The 19171-nt window shown below is 37.1% G+C and overlaps 1 protein-coding gene across 8 annotated transcripts; it reads left to right on the top strand.

Annotated features, from left to right (window-relative positions):
* Window positions 1-793: 793 nt before the first annotated feature.
* LOC149828228 (D-xylose-proton symporter-like 3, chloroplastic) lies at window positions 794-18965 on the top strand. 8 transcript variants are annotated; one of them, XM_090017464.1, is made up of 15 exons: window positions 794-1149; window positions 1291-1400; window positions 1795-1873; window positions 1949-2008; window positions 2137-2203; window positions 2296-2417; window positions 2851-2952; window positions 3043-3420; window positions 3561-3608; window positions 3709-3771; window positions 5089-5169; window positions 5363-5461; window positions 6045-6182; window positions 10820-10903; window positions 18895-18965. In XM_090017464.1, the coding sequence occupies exons 1-14, from the start codon at window positions 1117-1119 to the stop codon at window positions 10859-10861; spliced, it is 1422 nt and encodes a 473-aa protein (XP_089873590.1). In that variant the 5' UTR covers window positions 794-1116; the 3' UTR covers window positions 10862-10903; window positions 18895-18965. The 8 variants fall into 8 exon arrangements, with proteins under 8 accessions (XP_089873590.1, XP_089873589.1, XP_089873588.1 ...); XM_090017463.1 differs by having other exon boundaries at window positions 10820-10907; window positions 18895-18947; XM_090017462.1 differs by lacking the exon at window positions 18895-18965 and adding an exon at window positions 11073-11158.
* The last annotated feature ends 206 nt before the right edge of the window (window positions 18966-19171 follow it).

Genomic DNA, 19171 nt, shown 5'->3' on the forward strand with positions numbered 1-19171 from the left:
GTTCCTTTACAAAATCAACCAGTTGATATCTTCACCAAGGCTCTACCCAAGCAGGACCTTGAACATATGAGATACAAACTTGACTATGGGATCCACCCACATTCAGTTTGAGGGGACATATAACGATAAGGGTCATCTTCATAAAGAAGGTAAGAAGGATCTTCATGAAGATGTTAAGATAGATCCTCCTCATCAAGAAGGTAAGAAGGATCTGCATAAAGATGAAAAAGATTTTCAACATCCCTGCATTAAGGAAAGTCCAGCTAAGAATCATGAATAGCAAGGAAGAAAACACGGTTATTATATATAAATACAACAATATTGTAAACAATGAAAATGTGGAAATGAGGTCTTCTCTAATGTGTACTAAACATTATAAATAATGCAACACCTAGTGTGCAAAGGGTGAGTTGTTTGGAGGTGTTCCGTATATGTAGGTGAAAAATACACTGAACCATGTAAACTTTGCGTTCTCTCTCGTGGTTGTTTTTACATTAACAATATTGACCTTGAATCAATTTTCAAAACGATTTAGGGGATTATGATTCTAGCCTAAATTGATCTGAATGAGCCAGTTTTCAACCAAGGGATGACATGTTTCAGTAAAAATATTTAAAAACTAATTATAACATTTTGTAAGCTTTTTTTTTAAAACAAGCCGAAAAACCTTATTTTGTACCGATTTTGTGCCGATACAATCCAGGTGAGGCTAAGGTTGTACAAACTCCTTTCACATGCTGTATAAATGTGTCCCTACACTTGGCACACTAGAACCAAAAAGATCTGTTATCTCGTGAGCTTTGGGACACTCCACTATGAAGTCTATGATCTTCTCCACATGAGAACATAGATAGTTGAGTACACCACTCTCCACACTGTACTCTGCCCAAGTGCCACGTGTCATAACCTCTCGAAATCCCCTTTATTACGAAGGATAACGCAATCGGCGCGACGTTGTCGCACTCCCCACTGTGCGCGCTCGCCTCCACTCCATCACCATCGAAGGCCTACCACCGATTTCTCTTTCCCGTGACGACTCACCGCGCCGTTTCTAGAGAGGGTCTTCTTTCTTCCTTGAAGAACAGCCATCGTAGCAGGGATTCAGTATTACCCACCATGCCGTTTTCTCAGGAAATGCTTTCACTGAAGGTAAACTTCCCATCTTGTGGCCTCCCCAACACGATGGGAGTGGGAAAAAGCGGGAATTAGTAAGTGGGTTGGGGAGTTTTGGTTGGTTTAGCCGAGTTGGGGACTCTGAATTTCGTGGGATTTTTTTTTTTGAGTTTTTAGGTTCGTGGTCGAGGGGATTACGCGTCGGGAGATGTCGTGGAGTTCGGAGAGCCGTTCGTTGGTGATGTCTCGACGGAGGAGACGTTCTCTTGGTCTTCTATCATTTTGCCGTAAGATCGAGCAAGCGACGTTTTGTTTCTAGCAGGATGGGTTGTTGGTGGTGCTGTTCAGTAATGGGTTTTTAGTATTTTATTTGTTTTTTGTTGAATTTAATAATGTATACTTTCCTATGCGTGTCAACACTGTATGTTTCTTACTTCAGTGTAACCGATGTTTGCTAATTTGTTGACTTTGTAAATTTCTTTTGATTTTTTATGTTTTTTTCTGGGTTTTGGGCTTGTATGAATTTTCTATACCTTTCCTTATTCTTATTTAGATTGGGCAAGTTGTTGCGGTAAGCATGATGTAGTTGGACTAACATGATTTTTTTTCTAAAGGTTCGATCATGTTTATATGTCATTTGATTTATAATCTTTGGTGCTGATTTGTTTACTTTAAATGCAGTTTTTTATTCCCAGCATTGGGAGGCCTGCTATTTGGTTATGATATTGGTGCTACTTCTGGGGCCATCATCTCATTACAGGTATTGCGAATTCTTGATGCATTGTCCTTTTAGTAGCGTTGCATTATCTAATTAGATGGTCTTTGTTATTTTCAGTCAGCGGAATTGAGTGGCACAACATGGTTCAACCTTTCAGCCATACAGCTGGGTCTTGTGGTATTCTTTCATATAATAAGATGAATGTGAATGGTGTTTGGGTTGCCTGTGCCTGTTGATTAAATTCAGGCATCTCAACTTTTCATATTTCCCAATCTATCTTGCTTTATATCATTCTCTGTTTGCAGGTCAGTGGTTCACTTTATGGTGCTCTGTTTGGATCTCTTATAGTCTATCATATAGCAGATTTTTTAGGTATGGCTTTGCTATGTGAGTGGTTGTCTGATTAGTAAATTGTCATGGGATAAGATGCAATACGTTAAGTCATTGTCGTTTCTTTGTGAAAGGAAGAAGGGAACTGATTACAGCTGCTGCCTTTTATATTCTTGGTGGTTTAATCACTGGTTCTGCAGCTAATATTACTATTTTGATAATTGGGCGGGTTCTGTATGGCATTGGCATAGGTTTGGTGAGTTATGCAGAAACCTTTCCAGTATATCAGAATCTATTGCATGATTTGTCTTTTATGTGCTTGAACTTCTAAATTGCTGTGTGTGGCCAGTATTTGAGTTGTTCAGAACCAGAGGTTCGTGGTCAGTTCTAGAAATAATCTGTCTTTGTCATTGACTAGACTTAGATTTATGCCTATATTGCTGCTAACATTGCTGGATCTGCAAAAGAACGGAAGATTGCCATCTAATTTATTGATTAATTTAAGAATGGACTCTACAAAATTGGGTATTTTTATTACCTGTTGGAGACTGATGGTGTTTCTCACCTTTGTCCACGACCAGGATTCATGTATTTGAAGTTATTGATATGAACTTCTTGCACTGGGAGACGAGTTTTACTTTAGACTTCAGTTGTGTTTTATCTTGACATTTTTTTTATTCTTTGTACAGGCCATGCATGGAGCTCCTCTCTATATTGCTGAGACCTCTCCATCTCAAATTCGTGGGACGCTGATATCTCTAAAAGAGTTATTCATAGTTCTAGGAATCCTGGTATTGAAAGTGTTAAACACTTGTAGTTCAAGTTGTGGTAGCATAAACACATAAGTTCTTTCTCTGAACTGAGCTGAGTCATTCTTGCAGTTCGGTTACCTTGTTGGAATCATTGCAATTAGTTCTGTTGGTGGATGGCGTTTTATGTATGGATCCAGTGCACCTATTGCAATCCTGATGGGTCTTGGAATGTGGATTTTGCCACCTTCTCCTCGATGGTTGCTACTTAGAGCAATGCAGGGAAAAGGCAGTATGGAGGAAAACAAAGAAACAGCAATCTATGCACTTAGCAAGCTAAGAGGTCGACCTTCTGGTGATAAGGCATCTGAGGAGCAAATAGACAGTACTCTATCATCACTGAAGTCAGTCTATGTAGACCAGGAGTCAGAAGGTAGTTTTTGGGAGGTTTTTCAAGGATCTAGTTTGAAAGCCTTCATAATTGGTGGCGGATTGGTCCTTTTTCAGCAGGTAGTACATACATGCCAACAAGTTGCATTCAAAGTTTTCTGGATATAGTTGTTTCGATCTGAGCTTTGAATATGGTTGTATACTTTTCTTGTATAGTATTCTGAATTTAATCGGGCCTAGTTCTATGTCTACCTTGATAGATAACAGGTCAGCCTAGTGTCTTGTATTATGCTGCTCCAATTCTTCAGGTACATTTCATTTAAAGATAATGCTGATAATTATTGATCATTTGTCTCTATAATCTTAGAAAGGTACATCTTGATGCTATTTTTGTATTGAATACTTCAGAGTGCAGGATTTTCGGCTGCTTCAGATGCTGCCCGTGTATCAGTAGTTATTGGTTTGTTTAAGGTATGGTGATGTTTGCCTCTGCTATGGCCTTTATTTATCTTGTTAGACTCCACTTCTTTTTGAAGTTGGGCAGACCATGCTTTAAATTCTTGTTCATGAATACTAGTTTATTTTGACAAACTATACTTTTAAATTCTTGAATACTATTTCCATGAGCTAGATGATATCACGATCCAATGTCAAGATGTCACTTTAAGTCGCATGGTAGTTGAAGGATCACTTTGCTTATTTGGTGTAAATCTATGATTCCGTATTGCTTCTCATATAAATGCTGCCATCTTGTCAAATGCATCCAAATGTTTGCCAATTATTTTTTTATTTTAATATTGGATTGGTTCCTAAATTGTTTTTGTTGGTTTGTCTAATTTATGTCAATTCTTATTCATGGTTTTCATCTTGTCTCTTGTTCTCTACCTTTTTTTTTCTGATTAACATTGTTTTCTACATTTGAAGTCATGTTGTTTGCAAGTTTTGGTGCCTATGCATGAAGAGTATAATAATGTTTTTTACCTTTTTCTTTTTGGATAAACAAGCTATGGCATAACCCCCATGGGATTCAAACTTGGGTTATGATAGTGCAACCTAACCATCCAGCTATCTCATTGTTTGTGACTTGATATAGTTTACACTCATTTCTAAATTTGTTCTCTCTTTTTTTTTTACATGATATTTAGATTTGGAATTGATGATTGAAATGGAGAAGTCATAAATCGACAACCACCAAAATTTGCTTGAATTTGCTGGGACCTAATCATGCTTTGTTGAAACTGCTCAAGTCAGACTGTCATGCATATATTGTGCAGTCTTTAGCCATTGAACAGAATATGAGTAGGCATTGCCTCGAGTTCTTTGTGCTTCATGGAAATGGAGTTAGGGCCTCAGGATCCAAGCAGTGAGGTTGATTGGCGTATTCTCAATCCCATGTACCTAAGTCAAATTCTCATGATCCAGTTATACATTTCATTGTTGTGTTTGGTTTTATCAGATAGATTTTTAGCAATTTGTCTTTGAATTCATGTAGAAGTTAGGTTGGGCAAGATCCTGAGTTGGTGAGTTGCTAAACATTTCTGCTGAACTTGTTTTTAATTAAGTGGATCATCTTCGTGAACTTGAGTCTGAAATGTCAACTTGGGCCTGCCTCATTAATCCTTTCAACCAAGTCTGCAATTCCTTGTAGACAGCCTGCAAAACTAGCAGAAGCAAATAACCCAGGAAATCATGCATGTCTATCAAAGTCTTTATCAATAACTCATCTTATTTCGGTCACTAATATCCCAAGTAAATGTTTAAGGAGAGATATTTGTAATGCACCTGCAGCTGTTAATGACCGGGATTGCCGTAGCAAAGGTTGATGATCTTGGGAGACGACCCCTGTTGATAGGAGGCATAAGTGGAATTGTACGTATATTTCTTGCTTCTTTTAAAGCGTCACTTATTGAACAGTTATCAGTATGTTGCTTTTCATGGTAGCTCTTCAATCTGTTGTAAATCCCACTTGCATCCTTCCTGTTTACATTATGTTCTTCCCCTGTTTACTTGTTTCTGGTTATTATTGGAATAATCGTGGTGTTTGTTATTTTGTATGTGACAGGCACTTGCTTTGTTCCTTCTCTCTGCTTGCTTTAATGTTCTTGAGGGAATACCTATTGTTGCTGTGGTATCTCTGCTCTTATATGTTAGCTGTTACCAGGTAAGCTCTTGACGAGGGTACAATAAATGAAATTTCTGTTCCCTATATTTGAGAATGTCATTCCCTTATGTTGGGAAGTTCTTTTTGTTGATTAAATGTCCCAAGTTTTTTTGTCTAGGTGTATATTCTAAATTATGAACACCTGCCATCCTAACCCATTTTGACTATTCCAGTGAAATGATTTGGTTAAAGAATTAGTTGATTAGTTATTTTATAGTTCTTTCCATATTACACGAGACTCTCTCTCTCAAATGAGCTACTTCTGCAGCAATATTGAACAGTTAAGCTCTTATAAGATGAATCCATTTGTTTCAAATGCCTGCGTTCATTTAGAATCTCTACATGTATAATAATCTTCAAAAGTTGATGATGAGTGTGTTGTATAATTTGTTTTTTCTTGTCAAAATCTCCTGACAGCAAAGTCCCAGCAGTCAGTATCCCATAAAGTAAAACCAAGCACGTGCTGGAATCCGATTTTCCTTTGTTGTACTATTAATGTTTCCCTCTGATGACCACATTACTCTTGGATTTTCAATTCAAAGTTTATGTTTTTGACAACAAATTTTCTGTAAAACTTTTCTAGATTTCCTTTGGCCCGATCAGTTGGCTGATGGTGTCTGAGATTTTTCCTCTTCGCACAAGAGGCCGAGGGATCAGTCTTGCAGTTCTTGCTAACTTTGGCTCCAATGCTGTAGTAACATTCGCTTTTTCACCATTACAGGTATGTGCCATTTGAAAAATGCGTACATTTCAAGAGTCCATACTTCATTTAGTGACTGGCGTATTATACTTCACTTTCAGACCCTTCTGTCTTTTGTATACATTTTGCTGATTATATGCTTTTGAAAGATTTAGAAACGGCCATAAGAATTCTCAGGACGGAGAATTCACACTGGACCCCACGATTCTTTGTTTAGGGTTCATTCTATGAGAATTCTGCTTCCTCCGTGAAAAAGATGAAAATGATTTCCTGCCATTGTGTGTAAAATGTGGATTTGAATTCTTGAAACAAGTGGGTTTGTGGATTTTTGCTTTTCCCATGTAGCAGGTGAATTCACACAGTTCGCACCATAGAGAATTCACAATTCCCGAGTCATGTTAGGAAGCAGGAAAAAAATTTGTAGGGAAATAAAGTTTTGCCTATGAGAAGTTTTCATTATGAGACTTCTCTTGTTTGTGTGACATGAGGAAACCGGTTTGGGAAAATGTTAGGTGTTTCCAATAAGGTGAGGGCTGCCCTCGAAACTGAAAACTTTGATAGGAGAAATTCTTCCATCTCTGAGATGGAGAAAATTTTTCTGTCAAAACCAGGGCAAGGGCTGCCCTCAAAACTGAAAACTTTTGATAGAAAAAATTCTTCCATCTCTGAGATAGAGAAATTTTTCCTGTCAAAACCAGGGCAAAATAGACTTTCCTTTCAAAATTCTTTATTGTTTCGAACGATGGAAAAGTTGCCACTTTTCCTCTATGGCTTGCAATTTTTCTAGCGTTTCCCCACTTCCGAACATGCCAAGGTCTAAACACACCCTAGAAATTTGTTTTGGATGGAAAATTGGTGATGAAATTTCTGTTTTGACTTGAAATCTCTTGCAGGACCTGTTAGGGGCCAGCAACCTGTTTGCGCTTTTTGGGATAATCTCTCTGATCTCACTTTTGTTTGTAATCCTCTATGTGCCAGAAACAAAAGGGTTGAGCCTGGAAGAAATAGAGTCCAAGGTCTTAAGTGAGAAATCTTGTACTTAAGAATTCTTAGTCTTGTAAAGTAATAACGAATTGTGCATTGCTCACAGAGGACGAGATTTTATACTTTTATCTTTCACTTAAGAAAGAAAAAGATTTGCCCAGGTTTGCCCACAGGTAGGACTGGTGAACGATAGGAGCAGCTTGTCCCTCGGTTCGGTTTGGCTTGTCATGATCTGGTTCGTGATCGGTTCATATAGCTGGTGAGCCAATCCACAAGCAGCTTGTTTAGCTTAAACGAGTTGAGCCCAAACACAGTGTTTGGCTCAGCTCGGGAGATCTCATATAGATAAAAATATATATGTTTTTACGTAGAATATATATTTTAATTGTAATATATTAAAAGGAAGATGCATTGTATATATATGTGGAAAAATATTTGCTACTGATGAAGCTGAGGAACTAATGAACTAGAAGTCATAGGTGCAAGTTGTATGACATGAATATTGTTTTTTTTTACGTTATGAAATCTTGGTACATTGTGAGCTGTTGATTTTTTAAAACTTACATGTATGCCATAATCAAATGCTCCAAAACATGTTTTCCACTAAATAATGACTGTAAATCACATCTATAGAGTTCGATTAACAAAAGAATACTTAAAACTTGAAAATTTGAAGCTTTTATTAGGTGGGAGTAGGTGCTTTCACCTATCATTACTAATATATATATATATATATAAAGAGAGAGAGAGAGAGAGAGAGAGAGATAAATGGGTAGGTGAGAAATTGATACATGCTAAATGGGTTTTTCTATTCTTTAGGTATTTATTTTGCAGTTGCGACCACATAAGTGTGTTGAATCCACAACTGGATCATGTGTTTTTGATGAAAAAAATAATATTTAGAGCTTTGAAAATTTATATAGTTTTTGGACCGTTGATTTTTCTTCAAGAACTGATCCCTATAAAATCAAGTACACAGCTTACATCTAAAACACTGAAAAACTCATTTAGCATGTATCATTTTACACCTATCCCGAACATGGCCTTATGCTCCAGCAATATAGTACACAAATGATCAAAAGGTGGGCATGGTGTCGTGCTTATATACACGATGCTAAACTTATTGTATTTTGTTGCCCAGTCCTTAAATAGTTTTTGTGTATATATCCTCATCAGATAAGAAAAAACCAATGGCTTCAGTTGATCCACATTAACCTTTATCTTGGAAAGATAATCAACAATGGAGAAATCACCTCTCTTTAAATATGCAAAAATTGGCATTCAATTGATATACCTTTGGAATAAAGATCTCTTCATACATGTGATGCAAGATGTCCCACAATTCCTTCGCGGAAATGCTAGCAACAAATCTTCACGCGAAAGAGTGGTCAAGATGAATTCCATCTTTGTTTGATCATCTTTCTGCCAAGCATTTAAATCAGGATTGTGAATTTGGAATTTCATTGCCTTTTCTGAACTTGAAGTTGTTTGAGACACAAATTCTAAAGGTACAGGGATCAACCCGTCATGGTGTCCCATCAAATAGTAGTTGTAAAAGAAATGAATGATTTGCTTTTTCCTAGTAGTAAAATTTGTGAAATCGAGTTTTTTGAAGACATGAAGCATTGACCCCAGCCATTATAAGAACGAAAAACAGAAAACACAAGAACGAAAATCACGAGAATGGAAACATATAAAGACAGGTCAAAACATGATAAGACAAATTGCACAAGCGAAGAATAAGGATTGGAGAGGGATGAAATATCAGAAGAAGGATAATGCCCTTTTTTTTCAAAGGGCAAGCAGGCTGTCAAAACAACGATGTCAGTAGAATGTTCTTTGGCTTTTTTTTTAAGAATATATATGGTCTGATTTGATGCTGAAATAGGAATGTAAAAATGGTAAGAATATAATCCAAGGTGCAGATTTTTTGATCAGATCTTTAGAGAAAAATAATAGATCTAAATGATTATGGTGGAGAAAAGGTGGACCTGATCTGATTTAGATCATATCTGCAAGAAAAGTGATAGATCTTGGTGATTGGCGAGAAAAGTAGATATGATGCTATTCTGATCAGATCTGAAAGAAAAAAGTTATGGATCTGGTGAATACGCACCAAATTTGACACAGTGAGGGTAATGAAATGGAGGGGCAGATCTGATTCAGAAAATCATATCTAATTCAGAAAATAGGGAAACAAGAGATCTAGATGTGAGAAAAATTGTGCAGCTAAGATCTAACGAGACTTACCTTTTTGAAGGCTCTGATACCATGTGCATCGCCTTGAGAATAAGTTGTCCTGAACAAGCAACAGATAAGAGAGAAAGAAAATGAAAGAAAAAGAGATTCCCAATGGAGACTTCACCCATTATGGGTTGCATGATTCTATATTTATATTATAATGCAAAAAGTACAATAATACCCCTTACTTAGTTGGGTATTTATAATATACACATTACATCACGATTATCATGGATCCGTTCTAGATCTGATCCAACCAACACCATACTCTTAACATATACATGTCCTTTATATCTCCCATCTATAGTTGTATTTTCTTTAGAGAAGGTAGGAGCACCCTTTTTGTGCCTGAGACTTTCTGGAACTGCTCGTGATATAGGACTTATTTTATTATGAAAACAATTCTTTACTTAGTCATTGCTGGTAATACTCAGTGTTTCCTCCTTTGTTTTCTGGACAGTGAAATCATACTCAAAGGAACTTTCATCAGATACTACACTTTTGAAAATGGTTATACATCTAATTTTTAATATCATAGCACTTATACCCTTTATAGTTATCACCATAGCCAAGTATACCTTGTTGTTTACGATTGGACCAAGAAACTAGATTACCTCCAACAAATTTACAAGCATGAGCTCTCGGTCCAAATTTGTTTCTCTGGGACATATCTATATGGCCCATAGGCTCGTAGAGAATCATAGTTAGGATGCTTGCCAAATAGTGCATAATATAGAGACTTGTATTTTAAAATCTTCATAGGCAACACATTTATAATGTGCATAACTAAATGGAAAGTTTATATCCAAAGATATAAGAGAGTTTTTTCGGCATGCAACATTGCTAGGGCACTTTCAACAATATGACGATGAATTTGGTAAGTTCATGCATTTTAACTATTCATGTATTATATTTGCTTTAGATGAGATAATTAATGCATATTTCTTTAATTTAGCAAATTGTACCTGCATGTCAATTGTGCAAGTATTTCAATTATTTTTTAATTTAAATTATAAAAAGTCTGATGAAATTCCTGCTTCGTATTTCTGTTTTACGAGTTTATTATACCTCACCTTACTGAGACATGTTATGTCTGACCTCATGATTTTATGTTTTTCAAGAAGTGAGTAAATGCTTGCATGCGAATGTGGGAGGTTGCGACGAAGATTAATCCTACCTTTCCTATATCTCTGGAGATTTTGGACTCTATTTAGTTCTTAAATTTTAATTCAAGGATGAATGTAATTAATTTTGGACATGTGTGGATATTTGATTTTTATTATCATATGGATGTTTGAATTTATTTTAATTTCACAATTGTATGATTGCAAATGATTATGTAAAGTAGCATGCAAATTTTAGACTTGATGAGTTTTTTTGTTGTTATTTATTAAATATTTAAAAGAGTTTTAATTTTTTATTTTATTTTTCAGGTTATAGAAATTAGAGTGTTACGAATTGGTATCAGAGCATAAGGAAAGTATGCCTCGAAGCTCATCTAGTCGACCACCACCGCTGTAAGTATGTTTCATTTTGTTTGGTTTGATGTCTTGTTATGCTAGAAATTGTTTCTTTTGATAATTGCTGCAAAAATCAAAACGTAGATATTTCTGTGGGGTCTCATGAATAAGAAATTGTTTTTATATCAAACTTATAAGTAATTTGAATCCATGTATGTGATTGTAGATGGCCGGCCAACTGCCCCCTGATTGGAGTGCTAAGAGGGACTTCATTTTGGAATCCCTTGCGACTCTGACGACCACTTGTCAGAACCTCATTGACAATGGGGGTAATGACAATGGTGCATGACATCAGCCTGATGGAACTGCAGCTGCTCCTGCTGTTGCGATCCAAGGGTCGTCTTATAAACGCTTCATGGAGTTGAGTCCTATTTTCACTGGAAAGGAGGACCCTGACATAGTAGATGAGTGGGTCTATGCCATCGGCGAGATCTTCTAGATTCTCAAAGTTTCTGCTGAGAGGCAGGTCTCCTTTACTACCTACCAGCTCCAGGGTGATATCAAGAGTTGGTGGGAGATGACATGCGAGGTACGCTACATGCCGAATGAACGATGCACCCTCACTTGGGAGGAGTTCACAGAGGTATTCTTGGACACCTACTTTCCGCAACACGCCCATGATCGTAAGATGCAGGAGTTCCTGGATTTACATTAGGGCTCGATGAAGGTGGTAGAATACACCACTCAGTTTTGGTACCTGGAGAAATACTGCCCACATACGTACACCACTGATGAGGCACGAGCCAATAAGTACGTGCACAGGCTGCACGATGGACTAAAGACATGTGTGCTAACTAGCCATCCTCAAAATCTCAATCAGGAAATTGAGATGGCCATGGTACTTTAGGTGGAAAAAAAATTAAAACTTTATCTTTTATTTTTCAAAGGCAAACCCCAATAGATAGTAACGATGATTTTTTGTATTGCAGGACGACTGAGAGTCTTCCAAGAAGATTCAGCCCAGGCGATTTGACAAGTTGAAGGGCAGTGGGAAGAAGGCCCCTCGACCCGCCACTGAGACCAGTAAAGCACCACCTACGAAGAGGGCCAAGGCACAACAAGGTGGTATTCGACCCCAACAGACACCTACAATATGTCAACACTGTAAGAAGATCCACTCGAGAGTATGCTATAGAGCAACAGGAGCATGCATCAGATGTGGTGAGATGAAGCATTTCATTAAGGACTGCCCTAAGAAGCTGGCTCAGGAGGGAGCCACCTCTACACCTCGAGGGCCGCAGCAACCTCAGCAGCCCTAGCAGCAACGACCCCAGCAGTCCCAGACACATGGACAAAAGAGAGCCATTGGACGCGTCTATGCGACTTCGACAGAGGAGTTGCAAGAGGACACAAACGTCATCAAAGGTACAATCCTTATTGCAAAGTTTGATGATAAGGTTCTTTTTATACTGGCGCTGCACATTCTTTTGTATCTGCATGATTTGCAAACTTGATTGATGTTACACTGATTCCACTAGGATACATTTTCAAAGTTATCACACAATCGAGCGAGAGCTCTATCACTCGTACATATCTACACATGGTAGAAGTTTTGATCTCTGGGCAGAACCACCCTGCCAACCTTATCCTATTGGATATGGTGGGTTACGATGTTATACTCGGCATAGATTAGATGTACGAGCACTCTGCCTGTATGATTTGTCATAAGCGACACATTCAATTTACTTGCTCTGATCAACCTGTACTTGAGTACAAGGCCAACAAAAAAGAGAGCAAATGATGACTTATTTCATCCATAAAGGCGCATCGATGCATGAAAAAGAGATGTGAGGCCTTTTTGGCCAGTGTGTCCCTGATAGCCCCCCAGCACTACCCCAATGGAGGACTTGGATGTGGTTCGAGAGTACACAGATGTCTTACCATATGATTTGCCAGGCATACCGCCTGCTAGAGAGGTGGATTTTGCAGTCGAGTTGGTGCCTAGAACGACCCCAATATCCAGTGCACCCTACCGCATGTCCCTAGCAAAGTTGAAGGAATTGAAGCAACAACTGCAAGAGTTGATAGACAAGAGCTTTATTCGGCCCAACGTTTCACCTTGGGGACCTCCAGTCTTGTTCATCAAGAAGAATGATGGGTCAATGCGATTGTGCATTGACTACCGCATGGTGAATTAAGTGGCGATCAAGAACAAGTATTCTCTCCCTAGGATCGACGACTTGTTCGATTAACTTCGTGATGCCAAGGTTTTCTCCAAGATAGATCTTTGATCGAGTTATCACCAATTGAAGATCAAGGAGATAGATGTGTAGAAGACAACGTTCAGGACACAATATGGCCATTACGAGTTCCTAGTGATGACATTTGGGCTAACCAATGCTCCTGCAACATTTATGGATCTGATGAATCAGATCTTTCGACCCTACCTGAATTTTTTTTGTGATCATGTTCATAGACGATATCCTGATTTATTCAGAAAGCGATGAAGATCACAAAGAGCATTTGAGGATTGTTCTTGAGGCACTTCGACAACATCAGTTGTATGCCAAGTTCTCGAAGTGTGAATTTTGGTTGAAGAAGGTTATGTTCTTGGGTCACATGATCTCTAGAGACGGGGTGTAAGTGGACCCTGCTAAGGTAACATACCTCGCCAACTGTGTTGGATTAAAAATTGTTTGGATCCTTGTTATGATGTGTGAATTTTAATTATGAAACTAGGTGGAAGCAGTCTTAGACTAAAAACAACCTAAGAACGTATCAAATATGCGTAGTTTCCTCAATCTTACAGGATACTATCAGAGGTTTATTCAAAATTTCTCGAAGATCGCTTCACCCATGACAAAGCTGCTTCGCAAGAGAATCAAGTTCATTTGGACTCAGCAATGCAAATAGAGCTTTAAGGAGCTGAAGAAAAGACTTACTACAACTCCGGTGCTCACATTGCCTTCAGGATAAGGAAACTTTGTGGTTTATAGTGACGCATCACGTACTAGATTGGGATGCGTGTTGATGCAAAACAACAAAGTTATCGCCTATGCATCACTCCAACTGTAGGTGAATGAGCGAAACTACTCGACTCCCGACTTAGAGCTTGCTATCGTAGTTTTTGCACTTAAAGTTTGACGACATTACCTATACGATGAGTAATTTGAGGTCTTCTTGGTTCATAAGATTCTCAAATACATCTTCTCGCAAAAGGACCTGAATATGAGACAGAGGCGGTGGTTAGAGTTACTGAAGGATTATGATTTTTCTATTTTATACCACTCAGACAAAACCAATGTAGTGGCAGATGCTTTGAGCAGGAAAGCTGGAAGTCTTACGAGTTTTATCAGCAGCGAGTGAAGATTACTCGAGGACCTGATAGCTTGGAGACCATTTAACACAGAATCAGGTCACATTCAGATCACTAGTACAACAGTAAGGATAGAGATCATGGACAAAATCATTGCCCAACAGAAAGATGACCCATATTCACGAAGATGATTGCAGCGTGCAAGCAAGATCAATCAGCCTTGCACCTAGAGGAGGACAAAAGCATCTGGTATAGCCATAGGCTTTGGGTGCCAAAGGATCCTTAGTTGAGGAAAGATCTCTTAGACGAGGCGTATCACACCAGATTCACTATACATCCAAGGAACACTAAGATGTATAAGGACCTGTAGAGAAATTATTGGTGGCCCAGCATGAAGAAGGACGTTGCTGAGTATGTTTCGAGATGCTTGATCTGCCAACAGGTAAAGGTAGAGCATCAAAGATCGGGCGACATGATACAACTGATTGAGATCCCACAATGAAAGTGGGAAGACGTTACAATGGATTTTGTGGTGGGTCTACCCAAGACGCGCCATCAGTATGACACCATTTGGGTGATTGTAGATCTCCTTATGAAGTCAGCACACTTTCTGCTGACTAGGACGAATAAGATACTGAAGAGTTTGGCCGATTTGTACGTCAATGAGATCGTCAGGTTACATGGAGCACCTGTTTTGATTATCTCAAACAGAGATCTGAGATTTACGTTGAAGTTTTAGGGGCAACTTCAGAAAGCTTTGAGAACAAAACTTAAGTTTAGTACAATGCTTCACCCACAAACCGATGAATAGTTAGAGAGGACCATCCAGACACTTGAGGACATGCTATGATCTTATGCGCTAGAGTGAAAAGACGACTAAAGTAAACATCTAAAGTTAGCCGAGTTTGCCTACAATAATAGTTACCATTCGAGTATCAGCATGGCCCATTACGAGGCATTGTATGACCGACCCTATAGGTCTCCTGTTTGTTGGAGCGGGGTTGGTGATCGAGCTATCAAATCACCCATAGTTTTGCAGCATTATACGGATTAGGTGCAGCTGATTCATAAGAGACTTCTGACAATACAGAGTTGTGAAAAGAGCTATGCATATTCGAAGCAATGGGAGGTTTTATTCAAGGTTGGAGACCACGTATTTGTCAAAGTATCGCCGACAAAAAACATATTTCGGTTTGGCAAGAAAGAAAAATTGTGTCCGTGATATGTAGGACCTTTCCTCATCCTTTAGAGGATAGGAGACATCACTTATAGATTGAGACTTCCTCTTCAGTTTTCAAACATCCACTATATTTTCCACGTGTCAATGTTGAAAAAGTATGTGCCAGACCCTGCTCTATTTAGTACGACGAGGTCGAGGTTCAGAGAGATCTAACGTTCGAGGAGCATTCGATAGAGATAGTGGATCGACGAGAGCAGGTGTTACGACATAAGACGATTCCACTTGTGAAAGTATGATGGCAACACCATGGGCTCAATGAGCATACTTGGGAGCCCGAGGTGGATATGAGAGCGAAATATTCACACTTATTTGATACGTAACCCCAACCAAATTTTGAGGATGATTTTTTTTAGGGGGGGTGGATGTAATATCCATGAATTTTTGAGACCTTTTCTTGAATTTTTAAATTTTCTTATTATGTGCTAGAATAAAATCTCAATTTTTAGCTAAAAAGAATATATTGGAGGGTTGTAAGGTTTAGAAAAATAATAATTATGTGTGAAAATAACCCCTACATGCCTAGGGTTTCTAGAAAATCCGAAGTACATTTTCTTAAAATCGTTTCTTTTAAAATTCAAATTTACCTTAGGGAAATAAATTAAAATAAATGAATTAAATGTTTAAGACTTTAAAATTTTATTAATAAAATTTAATTAAGCGTGAATTTAATTAAGTTACATGTATTAGCATTTCATGTGAATTACAAGTTTATTTAGAAAAAATCTCATTTGAATTTAAAATGAATTTAAATAGAATTAAGTTGGAATTTAATATAATGAATTTCAAAAATTAACTAAAAATTATAAAATGGTAGGAGTCCATAGGTGGGCCATCCCATCCTATGTGGCATCCTAATTTAAAGTTTAAAATAATAAAAACAAAAATAAACTTTAAATTGAAGTTAAATTGAAAGTTAACAGAAAACAAAGTAAAGATGAGAAAAGTCAAAACTTACCATTTTTAAAAATGAAACCCCATAAGGGAGGGCGCCACTTTTAGGTGGACCTAGAAGGGTCCATCAAGGGCTTGACCCATGAAGGAATAAGGAAAGAAAAAAAAAGAAATAAATAAATAAAAAATAGAGTCAACTTGCTTACCAAGTATGCAAGTTGCTAAGTTTTGTAAATTGGAAAGAAAGGATCCCATAGGGGTGTCAACCAGATCTATGGAGACCCTCTATTTGATATTAATAGTATGTATTATACATATAATACATTATATTATATAGGCTATATTTATTAGAAAAGAGAACAAAAAAAAGAGATATCAAGACAAAAAAAAAACCACGGAATATGAAAGGGGGTGCTTTGAGATTTATAAACTTATTTAAGATTAGATTAAGGGCTGAGGTTAGCCCCAACCCTTGACCTAATTCAAGAGATTATAAAAGTAGAGGAGGGGCTCATGCTATAGGATCGAATTTTCTGCAAAAAGGTAGAGAGATCTATACTTCTCTTGCAAAACAAAATTCGTGACATGAATTCCATTAATTTTTTATAAGCATAGACCCTAAACAAACCCTCACATACGTGGGTTTGTCTTATGACTATCAAAAGATGGAAAAAATGGTTTTTCGAGAGAAAACCATCTTGAAAACATGTTTTTTTCCAAAAATCAGTTTCTTAGAAAATAAAAGCATAAATTTTCAAAATACATAAATTAGGCTATGTTTTTATGCAAATTTTGATTTGGGTCAGTAGTGTATGATATTGTAGACATCTTGTAAAATTTTGACGAATTTCCATAGTCAAAATCCTTAGATTTTATAATTTTAGTCTTATCGGGTTTTTAAGAAAAAAAATTGGTAAATTTAGGAAAATCATGATTTTTGTAATTAGAATCATGAAATATTTTGATTATAGTTGGTTATGTCAAAAAAATATGGGTGTACGCATTCGGGTGACCTAGTTTGGTCCAACCTGAATAAATAGACTCAATATTAGTGTTTTTTGGCCAGATACCTGACCAGTAAAATACTGATAACTCTCTTGTCCGAAGGAATTTTGATAAGAGGTTTATGGCGTTGGAAAGCTAACAAAATTTTCTACCTACGATAAAATTTTGGGCTCTATTTATAGAATGAGCATAGATATGTAATAGTCAGAATAGAAAAGATATGTCTGCGGTAAAATGTTCGTAATTCCCTCATACGAAGGATTTTTTACAAATGATTTGTGGCTATGGAAAGCTGATACAATTTGCTACAATCTAAGAAAATATCAGCTTTGTTTATTGACTGATTTTTTTTTGTTGACTCTGTAAGAGTCGAACAGAATAGAGAGTTTCACAAATCAAAATCGATCTAAGGACCGAACCCCGATACTTATGCAGTTACTTATGTGTTTCATAATTTTGCTTATTTCAGTCAATGTACAGAGTGTATATGCTTGAGAATATTTGATTTTATGCAGGTTATAATGTGCCTATGATAAGGCATGCATGTATGTTAAGTGAAAAGTATGTATGCCCGAAAGGGGGCTATGCACAAGCAATGGACTAAAGAGTCTAAATTGAGTAATGCGTTTATGAGTGTTAATAGAATCTCTGCTGAAATTGTATAAAAATTCACATGATTACGATAACAATGATGATGATGTTGTCATGCATGCATGGATGAATGCCAAGTAATGAATGAGATTTGCATTTATGCATATGCACATGTTTATGTTTAAAAGCATAAATGAATGAATATTTCAATACCAATGCTTTATAAATGCATCCATTGCCCCAAAAGTGGTTGAATCCTTATAACAAATTCAATCATAATGTTGCATATAAGCCATTGAAGTAATTAAGTAAAACATGCAACATTAAAGTAATGGCTTGCAAATAGAGGACAAGCGGTACATCTAGCTTCATGAAACTCTATTTGAGCACCGAAGGTTGCTCTTCCCCACCCACGAAGTTAGGAAAAACCTCTACAATAGACCGCAATGTAGAGGGTAAGAAACTCATGAGGGAAAATCTGATGCATCAGGTTGGTGGTGTTGGGAGTCTCTCTCGTTCTTGTCGTCTCGCACCCGGTACAGGTGAAAAGTGTTCGGCTAGGCTAAAGCCACCTTTGTATGTAAAACACTGTCTGAGTCATGGTCTTGAACCCGATTTTTGCCTGTGTTGTACCCACATGGATAAGAAGTGATAAATTAAGATGTATCTGCATTAGTTAAGCATTGTATGCATCATTTAAAAAAGAACATATAATTAAAGATAAAAGTTTATGCATGCATTCAATGGCTTCTGCATTTGGTAAGTTCATGTATTTTAACTACTCATGCATTATATTTGCTTTAGATGAGATAATTGATGTATACTTCTTTAATTTAGCAAATTGTACCCGCATATAAGTTGCGCAAGTATTTCAGTTAATTTTTAGTTTAAATTATGAAAAGTTTGATGAAATTCGTGCTTTGTATTTCTGTTTTACGAGTTTAGTATATTTTACCCTACTGAGACATGTTATATCTGACCCCATATGATTTTATGTTTTTCAAGAAGTGAGTAAATGCTTACATGCGAAGGCGGGAGGTTACGATGGGGACTGAGCCTACATTTCCTATATCTCTAAAGATTTTGGATTCTGATTAATTCTTCAATTTTAATTGAAGGATGAATGTAATTAATTTTGGACATGTGTGGACATTTGATTTTTATTATCGTATGAATGTTTGAATTTGTTTTAATTTTACAATTGTATGATTGCAAATGATTACGTAAAGTAGCATGCCAAATTTTAGACCCGATGAGTTTTTTTGTTGTTATTTGTTAAATA

The sequence above is a fragment of the Nuphar pumila genome, chromosome 9 (genome assembly GCF_984573655.1).
Source record: "Nuphar pumila chromosome 9, dmNupPumi1.hap1.1, whole genome shotgun sequence".
Taxonomy (NCBI): domain Eukaryota; kingdom Viridiplantae; phylum Streptophyta; class Magnoliopsida; order Nymphaeales; family Nymphaeaceae; genus Nuphar; species Nuphar pumila.

What these genes read in the sequence shown, in the direction of transcription:
- LOC149828228 (XM_090017460.1), top strand. Translation starts at nt 1,117, where the DNA reads ATGCCGTTTTCTCAGGAAATGCTTTCACTGAAG. An exon ending in GGGCCATCATCTCATTACAG is followed by an intron (nt 1,874 to 1,948) that starts GTATTGCGAATT and finishes TGTTATTTTCAG; the next exon opens with TCAGCGGAATTGAGTGGCAC. An exon ending in TCGCTTTTTCACCATTACAG is followed by an intron (nt 6,183 to 7,054) that starts GTATGTGCCATT and finishes AATCTCTTGCAG; the next exon opens with GACCTGTTAGGGGCCAGCAA.